Source organism: Panulirus ornatus, chromosome 14 (genome assembly GCF_036320965.1).
Source record: "Panulirus ornatus isolate Po-2019 chromosome 14, ASM3632096v1, whole genome shotgun sequence".
Taxonomy (NCBI): domain Eukaryota; kingdom Metazoa; phylum Arthropoda; class Malacostraca; order Decapoda; family Palinuridae; genus Panulirus; species Panulirus ornatus.
In genome coordinates, this window is record NC_092237.1 from 4,407,315 (window position 1) to 4,421,658 (window position 14,344).

General features: G+C 38.8%; 1 protein-coding gene across 2 annotated transcripts; it reads left to right on the plus strand.

The window, feature by feature from the left end:
* Positions 1–5,472: 5,472 nt before the first annotated feature.
* LOC139753054 (carboxypeptidase B-like) lies at positions 5,473–11,146 on the plus strand. 2 transcript variants are annotated; one of them, XM_071669150.1, is made up of 6 exons: positions 5,473–5,570; positions 6,865–6,951; positions 8,055–8,252; positions 8,721–8,825; positions 9,656–9,803; positions 9,910–11,146. In XM_071669150.1, exons 2-6 carry the CDS (start codon positions 6,865–6,867, stop codon positions 10,632–10,634), a joined length of 1,263 nt encoding a protein of 420 aa, XP_071525251.1. In that variant the 5' UTR covers positions 5,473–5,570; the 3' UTR covers positions 10,635–11,146. The 2 variants fall into 2 exon arrangements, with proteins under 2 accessions (XP_071525251.1, XP_071525253.1); XM_071669152.1 differs by having other exon boundaries at positions 5,494–5,512.
* Positions 11,147–14,344: the final 3,198 nt, after the last annotated feature.

Below are 14,344 nucleotides of genomic sequence, written 5' to 3' on the forward strand. Positions count from 1 at the left end.
AATATGTTTTCTGTAGAGTAGGGTCATCTAGATATAATTTGCAGACATTAAGCTTTTCTCTTTTTTCTCTCTCTCTCTCTCTCTCTCTCTCTCTCTCTCTCTCTCTCTCTCTCTCTCTCTCTCTCTCTCTCTCTCTCTCTGCTGCTGCTGCTTCTATTTATTTTATTCTTTTCCCAGTGTCCTCCTCCTCTTTCTTCTTTTCCCTTCCTCCTCCTCAGTTGCTGCATTAGTCAGTACATCATAGAACGTATATTTGTCTTCCTGCATTCATTTCTTGTATCCATACAACTTCTGTGTTCCTGCTATATAAACTGAATCTCATGAAATTGTCTTCGAGCTCATTTTGTTACCTTTGCTGAATCAATAACAAGCCGTGAAAGAAAATTGTTCTAATTGTGTTTTAACTTGTCTTACTGGTGCAAACTTATATGCTGCTCGCATCTGTATTTCTAAATGACTAGCACTTCTTGTAGCAGCTATCATGACAAGATTTTGTTTACAGCAGCTTGTTTGATTTACTTAGCTATCTGATATTAGGATGGCAACTTTTTGGATGAAAAAATGTAGTTACATACAGGACTTTTGGCTGAGAGCAGTATAAGCCTAGCTTGTGAAATGGTTCTAAACCAGGCCTACACATTACCCACAAGCAAGCTTAGTTACTGCTGAAACTTGCCTCCTTTGTATTATGGTATAATGTCAAACATAGATATGGACAGCAAAATTTAAAGAAAAGCTTACTGGGCCAGGTTGAATTTAGTTTTTAGGAATTGTGTAGAATCAGTGTACTTAATTTCAATTTATGGGATGCTGGCAGGAGAATTGTATACTTTCATGCTTTTTCATTTTCATCCACCGAGATATTTTTTATGCACAGATACTTATAATCATTGGGAAACTAAAATGTGATAAAGCAAACTTTTATATTGAAATAAGGAACCTTTTATGTTAAGGTATATTGACCAATTAATAGAATTTTCATTAGTTTGATCATATGGAAAATAATGGTTTATTCTGTAGCTTGTTTCATTTCATTAGATTATATTCATGTTGGTGAGTTGAAAATGTTACTGAAAAGTGTCTTTTTTTTGTGTTTTTTTTTTTGATATGCTGAACACATTAGAGTTTGTAATGTGTGCAAAATTAAAACTATTAACATGTAATTAAAAGGAATAAGATGTTTAAATGAATTTGCAGTATTATAGTTAGAACAAACAGAAAATATATTTTGGTATTACAGTATGTTAATAATGATTTAACTTTTTCATTAAATTAAAACTTGATTAAGATTGATGATTAAAGATTAGAATATATGAAGTATGGTTTTAGTTACCTTCAAGGTTTTTAAAGCGGTTACACGTTTTTCAAGTGGAAGGACAGGCCTATTATATAATATTTTTATTTCCCATCATATGAGTAGAATTGTATAAGCATAACTTTAATAAAACTTTCTGGCTGCTAGTCTTGTCCACAACCTCAGGTAGCAGAATCGCCATAAATGTGAAAAATTCTTCGCTTCATTGCAGCTGAATTAGATAACTGCCACACCATTTATATATGTAGATGGTAGACAAGGGAATCGCAAAAAAATGAGATGTGAAAATAGAAGGGAAAACAGTATCACTGAAAGGTAATGTGGATTTTGAAAATATATAGAAAACCACTGGTTGGTTTTCATTGTAAGTGAAGCCATTGATAAGAATCATCAATATGAAAACTACTATTGATGAAAGTATTTCCATGGAGAATAAATATCAACTAATAGGATCCCTTTTTACTCCACAGTGCTATCTTAACCAGAGAAAGACAGCAATAAAATTACACTAAAGAAAATATACTTTTATTATACAGTACAGATTATCTGGGAGATGCCTTACATGGCATTATAATGAGAATTATATATTTGCTTTGAAATTCTGATACAGCTTTGAGTCTATGGATTTTTTATTCATACATGCTCGTAATTATTATCTCGAGTGAGGAAGTCAAGAACAGACAACAGAATAGAGGGAACATTCCTCACTTGTCTTCTTGCTGTTCTTTCTTTTGGAAAGCTGCAGGAAGGGAGGATTCCCAGCCACTCGCTTTATCCTCAAATAGTCGCCCTCTTCGACACGAAACTCGTAGGCAGTATTTTTTTTTTTTTTTTTTTCCAAAAGAAGGAACAGAGAAGGGGGCCAGGTGAGGATGTTCCCTCAGAGGCACAGTCCTCTGTTCTTGAAGCTACCTCGCTAACGCGGGAAATGGCGAATAGTTTGAAAGAAAGAAAAGATATATATATATATATATATATATATATATATATACATATGTGTGTGTGTGTGTATATATATATATATATATATTTTTTTTTTTTTTTGCTTTGTCGCTGTCTCCCGCGTTTGCGAGGTAGCGCAAGGAAACAGACGAAAGAAATGGCCCAACCCACCCCCATACACATGTATATACATACGTCCACACACGCAAATATACATACCTACACATCTTTCCATGGTTTACCCCAGACGCTTCACATGCCTTGATTCAATCCACTGACAGCACGTCAACCCCGGTATACCACATCGCTCCAATTCACTCTATTCCTTGCCCTCCTTTCACCCTCCTGCATGTTCAGGCCCCGATCACACAAAATCTTTTTCACTCCATCTTTCCACCTCCAATTTGGTCTCCCTCTTCTCCTCGTTCCCTCCACCTCCGACACATATTCTCTTGGTCAATCTTTCCTCACTCATTCTCTCCATGTGCCCGAACCATTTCAAAACACCCTCTTCTGCTCTCTCAACCATGCTCTTTTTATTTCCACACATCTCTCTTACCCTTACGTTACTTACTTGATCAAACCACCTCACACCACATATTGTCCTCAAACATCTCATTTCCAGCACATCCATCCTCCTGCGCACAACTCTATCCATAGCCCACGTCTCGCAACCATACAACATTGTTGGAACCACTATTCCTTCAAACATACCCATTTTTGCTCTCCGAGATAATGTTCTCGACTTCCACACATTCTTCAAGGCTCCCAGAATTTTCGCCCCCTCCCCCACCCTATGATCCACTTCCGCTTCCATGGTTCCATCCGCTGCCAGATCCACTCCCAGATATCTAAAACACTTCACTTCCTCCAGTTTTTCTCCATTCAAACTCACCTCCCAATTGACTTGACCCTCAACCCTACTGTACCTAATAACCTTGCTCTTATTCACATTTACTCTTAACTTTCTTCTTTCACACACTTTACCAAACTCAGTCACCAGCTTCTGCAGTTTCTCACATGAATCAGCCACCAGCGCTGTATCATCAGCGAACAACAACTGACTCACTTCCCAAGTTGTCTCATCCCCAACAGACTTCATACTTGCCCCTCTCTCCAAGACTCTTGCATTCACCTCCCTAACAACCCCATCCATAAACAAATTAAACAACCATGGAGACATCACACACCCCTGCCGCAAACCTACATTCACTGAGAACCAATCACTTTCCTCTCTTCCTACACATACACATGCCTTACATCCTCGATAAAAACTTTTCACTGCTTCTAACAACTTGCCTCCCACACCATATATTCTTAATACCTTCCACAGAGCATCTCTATCAACTCTATCATATGCCTTCTCCAGATCCATAAATGCTACATACAAATCCATTTGCTTTTCTAAGTATTTCTCACATACATTCTTCAAAGCAAACACCTGATCCACACATCCTCTACCACTTCTGAAACCACACTGCTCTTCCCCAATCTGATGCTCTGTACATGCCTTCACCCTCTCAATCAATATCCTCCCATATAATATACCAGGAATACTCAACAAACTTATACCTCTGTAATTTGAGCACTCACTCTTATCCCCTTTGCCTTTGTACAATGGCACTATGCACGCATTCCGCCAATCCTCAGGCACCTCACCATGAGTCATACATACATTAAATAACCTTACCAACCAGTCAACAATACAGTCACCCCCTTTTTTAATAAATTCCACTGCAATACCATCCAAACCTGCTGCCTTGCCGGCTTTCATCTTCCGCAAAGCTTTTACTACCTCTTCTCTGTTTACCAAATCATCTTCCCTAACCCTCTCACTTTGCACACCACCTCGACCAAAACACCCTATATCTGCCACTCTATCATCAAACACATTCAACAAACCTTCAAAATACTCACTCCATCTCCTTCTCACATCACCACTACTTGTTATCACCTCCCCATTTGCGCCCTTCACTGAAGTTCCCATTTGCTCCCTTGTCTTACGCACTTTATTTACCTCCTTCCAGAACATCTTTTTATTCTCCCTAAAATTTAATGATACTCTCTCACCCCAACTCTCATTTGCCCTTTTTTTCACCTCTTGCACCTTTCTCTTGACCTCCTGTCTCTTTCTTTTATACATTTCTTTTATATATATATATATATATATATATATATATATATATATATATATATATATATATATATATATATCTTTCTTTCTTTCAAACTATTCGCCATTTCCCGCATTAGCGAGGTAGCGTTAAGAACAGAGGACTGGGCCTTTGAGGGAATACCCTCACCTGGCCCAATTCTCTGTTCCTTCTTTTGGAAAATTGAAAAAAAAAAAAAAAAAACCGAGAGGGGAGGATTTCCAGCCCCCCGCTCCCTCCCCTTTTAGTCGCCTTCTACGACACGCAGGGAATACGTGGGAAGTATTCTTAATCCCCTATCCCCAGGGATAATATATATATATATATATATATATATATATACATATATATATATATATACACGTTCACAACTCGCCTGCAAAGTTGCCCACTGTCCAGGGTGTTGTTAAAAGATTGTTAAAAGAATTATCATATATTCGATGAACAGATAAATTGTCTCCATTGGCATGTTTTCCCAGTTTCAAAATAGGGTTTCCTTTGAGTTGATCATTTTCGAGTGCAGGGAGGTAAGATGTAATGACCCTTTTATATCTATGGTACAACATAAAGGGGGGGGGGGGGAGGCTTAATTCCGTGACCGTGAAATTTGAAATGAGTACCACAAATCTGTTGGTATCAAGTCTGTGTTGTATGTGCAGTGTGTTTAGTTTTGTGATACGGTAAAGGAAAAACACCATAAAGGCTGCTAAATTTGTTCGAAAATGTAGGTTATTGTATTATCATAAGCATTTACATCGACACTTACACGTACGTACATATATGTATGTGCCCGAGTAGAGAATATTGATACCAATGGCAAAACACTTGTGTCACCAATAACCACACCTGTGGTGTATTATGCGGGAGGTGCCATGTTTCTATAAGTTCGTGTGAATATCTTTTTGGATGAAAAAATTAAAAATTCATATATCACTAGATGTTATATCTACAAACACTACTCTGATGCTGGAAATTCCAGGAAATAAAACGAACGGAATTTCGATTGAAGTAAGAACGGCACTGCGTCTGGCACAGATGTGCAAATGTACATACATTTTCATCAGTTATCTCTGATCGCTTCTAGCGTTAATACGTCTAGAGGGTGAGTGAGCAATAGCTATCAGACAGCGGCATTAAACTGCTGTATAGAATATATACAGGTAAGGCAAACGTGCAAACCAGTTTAAAGATGATGAACAAAAACAAATGTAACGGGAAAGTAAAGCATGTCATGGATTTTTTTCAGAGTTGATCGACCCTTGTCAAAGGGTTATATCAGTATTAGGTCACTTCATAAGCAAAGAGATTATTTGATTTCACTCATTTGGCAGGTTTTTAGTAAGACATAAAAAGAAACAAATTGTTTAGTTATGAAACTGTGTACACGAAGTCTACGTAGATGTAATAAATGTGAGGAAAACAAGGTGTGATAAACATATCGCAGACCTTCCGCCCTATTTCTCACCGGGAAATGTACTGAAGTCAAGGCTCTAAATGGAAATATATTTTGTCTGACGTGTTTTGTGCAGGTTGCAACCTAGTTCCATTGTGCAGCATATTTCCGTCAAATTCAACAATCTACGTATATTTTATAATTTTTCCCTTGTAAGTGACTTATTTTACGGAGTGTCTAGAGTTCTTTCATATGAAATTATACATTATTTGATTTAATTTTTCGAATATTAGGAATGATAGGAACGTTGCTTTGTAATTATGGGTTACTGGATGGTTAGCTGGGCTTGAGGTTTATCAACAGACCAAGTTCAAATTGTAACCACCATCTGAAAACTCCGTAACACCTTCTTCAGGCGTTAAAGATGATTCTAAGACTAGATACACACCGTATATTGCTCATGTAGATATTACTACTTGGTATTCCAGTTAGCCAAACCGAACAAATCAATGGTTTAGTAGCGGTTGACCCGACTGATTATGCAACTTGGGTACTCACTCGCTGACCTTTGGAGGTCAGGTCAAAGAAACCAGACCATAATAATAATCTTACCACTGTCACAGTGGGTGTAGTCAGGAACAAAATAGTCTTTTCAAAGGTGTTTAAAATTTTAACAGCCGATAGAGTTGAATATGTGGACATCTACAAAACTCCTAGCTGTAGACCTGACATGTCGAGTTGATAGGTTCTAGGAAAGAAATGGTTGTGGTTGAGCCTATCGAGCAAAGGTTATCCGAAAAGAAAAGGTTGTGGTGGAGCGTAGTCAGTAAATGTTGGAAAGCAAAGATTGTGGTGGAGCTTAGCAGGAATCTAGCTAGTAAATGTTATGAAGTCTAGCAAGTAACAACGAAAGTCGGTAGCCCTTATTATAAGCGTTACAGGCGGCAATGCCAAATATGCTCACATTGTTAATATCATTATCATTCAAACATGTGTTTTATAGATATTTTTAGGGTTGTTACAACCCCTTGAATTAATGTTATGACGTATCTTTCTTCAAGATGCGTGTATGGCAGGTGTTGAGCATAGTTCTGGTGACGTCCATGGATGGCGCTACCAGCATATACGAAGGACTCAGAGGACATCAGGTATTTTCCTTATTTCACAGGCTCTAGGCTAAGCCTTGAATATATATATATATATATATATATATATATATATATATATATATATATATATATATATATATATATATATATATATATATATCCCTGGGGATAGGGTATCCCTGGGGATAGGGGAGAAAGAATACTTCCCACGTATTCCCTGCGTGTCGTAGAAGGCGACTAAAAGGGAAGGGAGCGGGGGGCTGGAAATCCTCCCCTCTCATTTTTTTATTTTAATTTTCCAAAAGAAGGAACAGAGAAGGGGGCCAGGTGAGGGTATTCCCTCAAAGGCCCAGTCCTCTGTTCTTAATGCCACCTCGCTATCGCGGGAAATGGCGAATAGTATGAAAAAAAAAGATATATATATATATATATATATATATATATATATATATATATATATATATATATATATATATATATATTGCCAGAGCCCTCCTGCTCGAGGTTACACTGCAGGTGAAAAGTTATTTGGTGAGGATATATTATTGGGAGTACAATTCAGTTGAATAACTTCTCACTCTAAAGGAGTCTACATTTCCCTGATACTGGAAGTAGCGAAGCCTTGGGTTGTAGAATCCTTTTGAAAGGTCCTGAGTAACAGCAGGACTATTTCATAGAAATTGATCCTGGGGGTAATTAAAGTGATGAATAGTATATAGGTGTTACCTGACTCGGCCTGCATGACCTGACGCTGCAAGTGAAAAGTTGGCTTTGGGGAGGCTGCATTTTTTCTGACTAGAAGCAGGAGCCTTTGGAAAGTTCTAGATAACACCAAGACTTTCTTAGAAAGGTCATGGGGTAATTGTTACTTGACTCAGTCTGCCTGTGGTTAAATAGCGTGTAGTTACCTTCGGCATCATGCAGTGAGTCATCCTTTTCATAGGAGCCCAGGACCCCAGTAGTTTGTAACACATTCTTGCAAAAATATTCTCGTGGTTGAAGAGAAAAATTACTGTAGCTTTCATTATTAGTATTTGTCCTGTAACAGTATAAAATTACTATTTAGGCCTTAGTTCTTTCATATATTACATAGATAACAAGCCATAAGATCTCGCATTACTGCCATGTATTACTGTGCGCAGGTATGGTCGGTAAACGGCGATACTGACGGTTTGGTGAGTCAGCTGCGTTTACGGGGAATGGTCGACGTGCTCCACCACTCGGGACCAACGCAGAAGCTACGGGTCTCGCCAGAGTTCGCTAGCGATGTGCTGGCGAACTTCCAGGATGCTGGACTTGAATATCATGCTGTGATCGGTGATCTGGCAGCTTTCCTGCAGGTCAGAAACTTGAGTACCTCCTGGCTACAGACTTGAGATGCACTAATGAGCCATCTACATATCTGCCTCCAGGTTAAATACCATCGCAACACCCGTGGCCATCTAATCCTGGTTTAAGTTGGTCTGTAAATCGCAGATTAAAAGGTTGAATCGAACGTAAAGTACGGTTTTTGATGTGCTTATTTTCTGTATTTTGACAGTGTTCGACATTGCTGTAAAATGTGTTGACGTTCACATTCAGCAGAAATATGTTTTATACCCTACGTATTATACCTCTTATTTTCTCCGTAGACCCTGCACGTACTAGTTCATGCCGCATACCAATCTTCTCATGCCCTACGCCTTACATATGATACTTAACGGCAACTTTACCACCACCCTAACACGCTTCTCACCCCTGAGGTATCTGTGAGGTACTAATGACCCCGTTAACACTGTACATGTTACTATTAGGAATGTGCTTTGCAGGAGGAGGAGAATAGGGACCGGAGTGTAAGACGCGAGTCCGAAGACAGTTGCACTGCCCACAGGTGCTCCGCGCCCCTGCATGCTCAGTACATGACCTTTGAACAGGTTGGCTTTAATTATTTGTCTTTATCATATATATATATATATATATATATATATATATATATATATATATATATATATATATATATATATATATATAAACGTAGAAAAGGTCTTGGATATATGTTGGAGAACCTTCTCTGATGAATTGCCTGTGTGGAGCATTCTTTCGTTGTGAATATATCTCACTTGCTTTTCAAGAAATTCTTTATCATTTTTAAATTGATAAGTTATTTACATGTGTATATAGATTAATTGAGTCAAAGTTACTATTATATGTATATATGTATGTAACTATCTTGATATCATAGTGAATTAGCTTTTTGGTTTATTAAATGCGTTTCATGTGTCTGCAATTTAATGGTTGATCTGAATGACTATTCAAATCCTTTCTTCGTCAGAATTTCAGATACCATCATTCAAGAGTCAATACACCCACGTAAATGGAAATATTTTCTTTCATATGCTTGTTCCGTTGAGCCGTCATTGATACACATAGTTCTGACCCCAGATTTTGATACTGCTTTAATTCTCCCTGACAGTCACAAATATAACGCAGACGAATAAGGAGGTCGTAAATAACTGGGTTGTACAATTACTCCACTGTTGAAGTTGAGTTTGCAGATAGGCTATGATTTCCATTTTTTTGCGATCGGAACGCCCAAATATTGGATGAAACTGTAAAGCTTTTATATCATTGAGTCAAAACTAATGTATGTTTTGAGTGCCTCAATAAACACTCATCTGTGTTGTTACAGTAAAATATATACAAATTGTAGCATTTTCTCTTACTCATCGCGGTTGCATTGATACGTATTTCTTTGCTCCTTCAGATGGAGTGGTACCTGAAGCAGGTGAATGAGACCTCTCCCTCTAAGATCAGTGTCAGTAGTATTGGTAGATCGGTGTTGGGTCGCGACCTTTGGTTGGCCCACCTTAAGGCCACCAATTCTACTGGTAGATCCGTCTGGATAGAGGCTGGTGAGTTATGACAGAGTTGCTGTTCCCCTGCTGTTGATGCCCAGCCCTTTACGTATATTCTAATGTATAAAACATTCATGCTTCCAGTACCGTATATCCCTGTCAGGTATCCACGCCCGAGAATGGATCTCCTCAGCAGTGGCCTTACACATTATTCACAAACTGCTGTACGACGACTCTGTGATGGCTGATGTTGATGTGTATGTGGTCCCGATGGCCAACCCTGACGGTTACGTGTACACCTGGACTAATGACCGTTTGTGGCGCAAAAACCGAAGGCCTGTTGCTAACTCCTCCTGTGATGGAGTTGACCTGAACCGCAACTGGGATGATCACTTCGGGGTTGGTGCCTCCAGCCACGCCTGTAGCGAAATCTATGACGGGCTATTTGCATTCTCCGAGCCGGAGACCCAAGCCTTACGCGATGCAATGCAGAAAGAAAAGGATAACTTGATATTGGTGCTGTCGCTACATAGCTTCGGGCAGACTTTGCTGTACCCTTGGGGTTGGTCGGCCACGAAGGAAGCACCAGGCACGTTGCAACTCATCGCAGTGGGGAAAATATTCGTGGAGGCAATCAGAGCAGCGACAGGCCGTCATTATTCCGTCAAAAACAGTGCAAGAGACTTGTACGTTGCCTCAGGAACTACGGATGACTGGGCCATGGCGGTACTCGGGACCAAATACGTATACACAGTGGAGCTGCGGGATCAGGGTTTTACGGGCTTCCTCTTGCCTGCTGCCGAGATTGTACCGTGCAGCGTTGAGGTGTGGCACGGCCTTCAAGAAGTCATCAAGCATATTATCAAAGAAGAAACTACGTCACTGTAATCTTGTGCTTTTGATCACCTGATTAGCATAATGATTGTCAACACCATTAAAGAAAAAGTAGAGAATAAAGCTTAAAAAACGAAATATAAGATGACGAGAAATGAAATGCAAATTGATTCGATCTGTAAATTCATGGAACTGGTACAACCCCAGAACTCCTCCAACAGCTTGCTTTGTGTTGATTCAGCTAGAAGTGTGCCACGTTCATTTTCTTCCAGTTATTGTTATCGAATTCAGCACTGATGGTTGCAGAATATAATACAGGAACTTCGGAGTACATCAAAGTCACATGAATCCAGAAGCTTAAAAGTCAAATATATGAAATAAAATCATTCTTGGCTTATTTGCCAACCCAATACAACCTCTAAAGTTATACATGGAAGTCCTCTGCCTATCCAGCTACGAGCCTCACAGCTTGCCTTAATGAGGTAACCTTCTAAACCTTCAATATGTGTGTCAGTCTTGATTATGTAGCAGACACTGTCAGCGGGGCAATAAAACTATCCCATATACTGATTGTTTTAGTCATGAACGGATTGAACAAACCATAATTCAGTGCGGATGTTATTGTTGGCCTCTAGCACAATTCAAGATGTGAATAAGAGATCGTACGTATCATTTCTATTCCTTATTACATCATACTAACCAATAATCATGTTATGTGTTGCTATGATTAGAAAAAGGGGTAGTTTAGCTTTAACAGAAATTCATTGTTATTTGTTAAAACCAATAAATGCGTTATGAAACATATAACGCTTTAGGAAGTAATCTCCTAGATAACGCTTTAGGAAGTAATCTCTAGGAGACTTTGGATTGAGATAGAAGTTATGAACAAAGACGGGAAACTAGTGGATGTATCACTACGGAGCCAATATATAAACGAATTAATAAACATGGGGGATATAGTGGATACCAACGGGTTAGGGAAACACTAAATCATATTTTACAATAATAAAAAAAAATCTTAAAGATATGCCTTAATGGAAGTCGACAACTTAGATTTTGATGTACTTAATTCCTTCATGAACGCAGAGTTAGTACCAATTGCTGCCACCAGGTTTGGCATGGGAAGTTAAGACCTCTGTTGTTGTTCGTTTATCTGCTCCTTGTTTTATGGTAATGCAAGTGGAACATTCATGTTTGTGTGTTGCTTATAAAGGTGACATGTGCACCCATATGAGCTGACTGATGAGGACGCCAGAAATAACGTCGTGTGACAAGATTCCGCTTCACGTTTAGTTCAAGCCATGGAGACGTACAGGTAAGAGTTTTCTGTTTTGTGTAGGGAGTCATATCAGTTATTCGTGGAAGAGATTTTCAAAAGAGAGCTTGAAATTGAATTACATGCTCTTTTGTTGAACCGTGAGTAATTTTGTTAATGTAACTAGAACCGCGACTATTTTTGAGAATTTAACTTGATTAATGTCCTGGTATTCAGTACCGTGTTGAGCACATTTATGGCCCATGAACATGACGACACAACCCTGGAGTATGATGGCCTAATCTTTGACTTGACACCAGATCAGAGGCCAGGCCATCATACACAGAGGTCTTGTTTGCCGTGTAGATAAGAGGAATGATTTAGTCGCTCAGAATCACACACAGGAGCACACCCCAGTATTTCCTATAAAGATGTCACGGATAGTCAAATAATGTAAGCAAGATGTCAGATTCTGTTATTTTTAGTATGTTTATCATACTATAAGAGGTAATTTATATATGGGAAATACTCAGTTGCAATGATTTGGTTGAAAATCCGTTGTGTTCTTGTTTTGGTTATATGTATTTGTATTAGTTCACTGTGAGAAATTTCCTGGGCACAGTGGTACATGAAACCACAAACATAGTCAAGCTCTGAAAATTTTGTATGGGGAGAGTGATTATGATTATGATACTGAGGGAAGTTGCGGTGACCATAAATGTGGGGGCTGGCAAGTAGACATAGGAGAGTAAATGAGTTGCTTGTTGACTAGAAGTATGTGTAATGGATTATAAGTCTTCTTAATCCTTAGAGTAGTTTCATCCCGAAGTTTAGAATTATTTTTTTTTTCAGTTTCCCCAACATTGGATAGTCATAGTGAACACAGATAATTGACATGGGAGGTTTGCGTAAATATTAAGCAACAGGTAAACAATCCTTCCCACCGATAGGGAAGGACCTGCTCTTAAACCACAGTTTATATGCCACATAGTTTCAGGCAGCCAGTCTAAAGTTAGAAAGACGGCTGGAGTCTTCATGGATCTTGTGAAAAGCTAGGAGTTATGCATTGATCCTGAGGAGGCACGTAATTGTCTGTATGATCATATCTGCAAGGGGAAAGGAGACAGACAAGGCTGTAGCAAATAGGATATTGCCTTTCCAAAATGTTAATTTTGTTTTGGAAGAGTGTAAACGATGTGCATTCCACCCTTCCAGTAACTGGATCACTTACAAACTTTTAATGAGTTACGAACATGTTGCTCTAAAAGACTTGTGAGATTAAAAAAAAAAGTTGCTTTTTTTGTTTGAGATGTATGGCTGGAGTTCGTGAGTACGGTACAACGACACTTGAATACACGCCAGCCTCGACTTCCGGGAAGATTCCTAACCAGCTTTGTAGTTCACATGCGGATGTGAGTTATTTTACATACAGTTCAATCCGTATCGTAATGCTCGGGTAGGGCATAACCTAAACTTACAGACCGAAGGATGGTTCTCTGGATCGCCAAGTGTGCGTGTTTGACGGCAGGATAGGGTACGGGGCCGCAACAGGCTGCATCCGTGTACATTTCTACTTGATTCAAACAAACGTACAAAACAACACTTGCTGCCAGGTCTGCAGGTGCAACACCAACAGGGCAATGAAACTTGCTCTACACTTGTGTTCCGTCACTTTCGCTGTTATAATTAAAGTAGACATAACACCAACAGGGGATTGAAACGCGCTATACTTGTCTCATGTCACTTTCGCTGTTATAACTTATGTAGACATAACTAACTGGGCAGTAAGACTTGCGCTACACCTATGTCCCATTCCTCTGTCGTTGTTATATTTACTTGATGCAGGCTTTTTTTTTTTTTTCTCGCGATGATTATCCTGGGAGAAACAATCGTATCTTAAAAGTATTGCTAATGTGCAAGAAAGGAAGTACTACTGTGACATTTGTTTGAATGGTACAGACTTAAGCTTAGATATCTTCGAAATTCCAACTGTTTCGTAAAGTTTGTTTGGCTTAAGTAGGATGCAGCGAGTAAAACCGTAAATAAAAGTAGAGTGGTTTACTTAGGTGCATGTGGACATGATGAGATGGACTGGTTTGTACGTATGTGTGTACTGATTCAGTCAGTGCAAATTTTCCATTTGGATTTGTTTTGAATTGGTGAAAGTAGAAGGATTAAGGACGAATTGTGTGTGTGTTTGTGTGTGTGTGTGTAAAATTTACTACGATAGCCAAATATTCTAAATCGTAGTTCGTTAACAAGAATTTGTTATACTACTGTGTAGGCTGTTAGTGATAACCAAAATGTTGGTTATCTAGAAGCATTGCTGTTAGTCGATATCCTTAAGTCAATTTTACTGTTAACATAGTTAACTTTGTTATTGTTAACCAGGATGCGTTATTCATTACAGCTTTTCCTATAAACATTGCAAATGAATTAAAACTTACGAACTTCGGTTAAAAACTAGAATGAGTGATGCACAGGGAAAACCTCATCAATAAAATAAGCG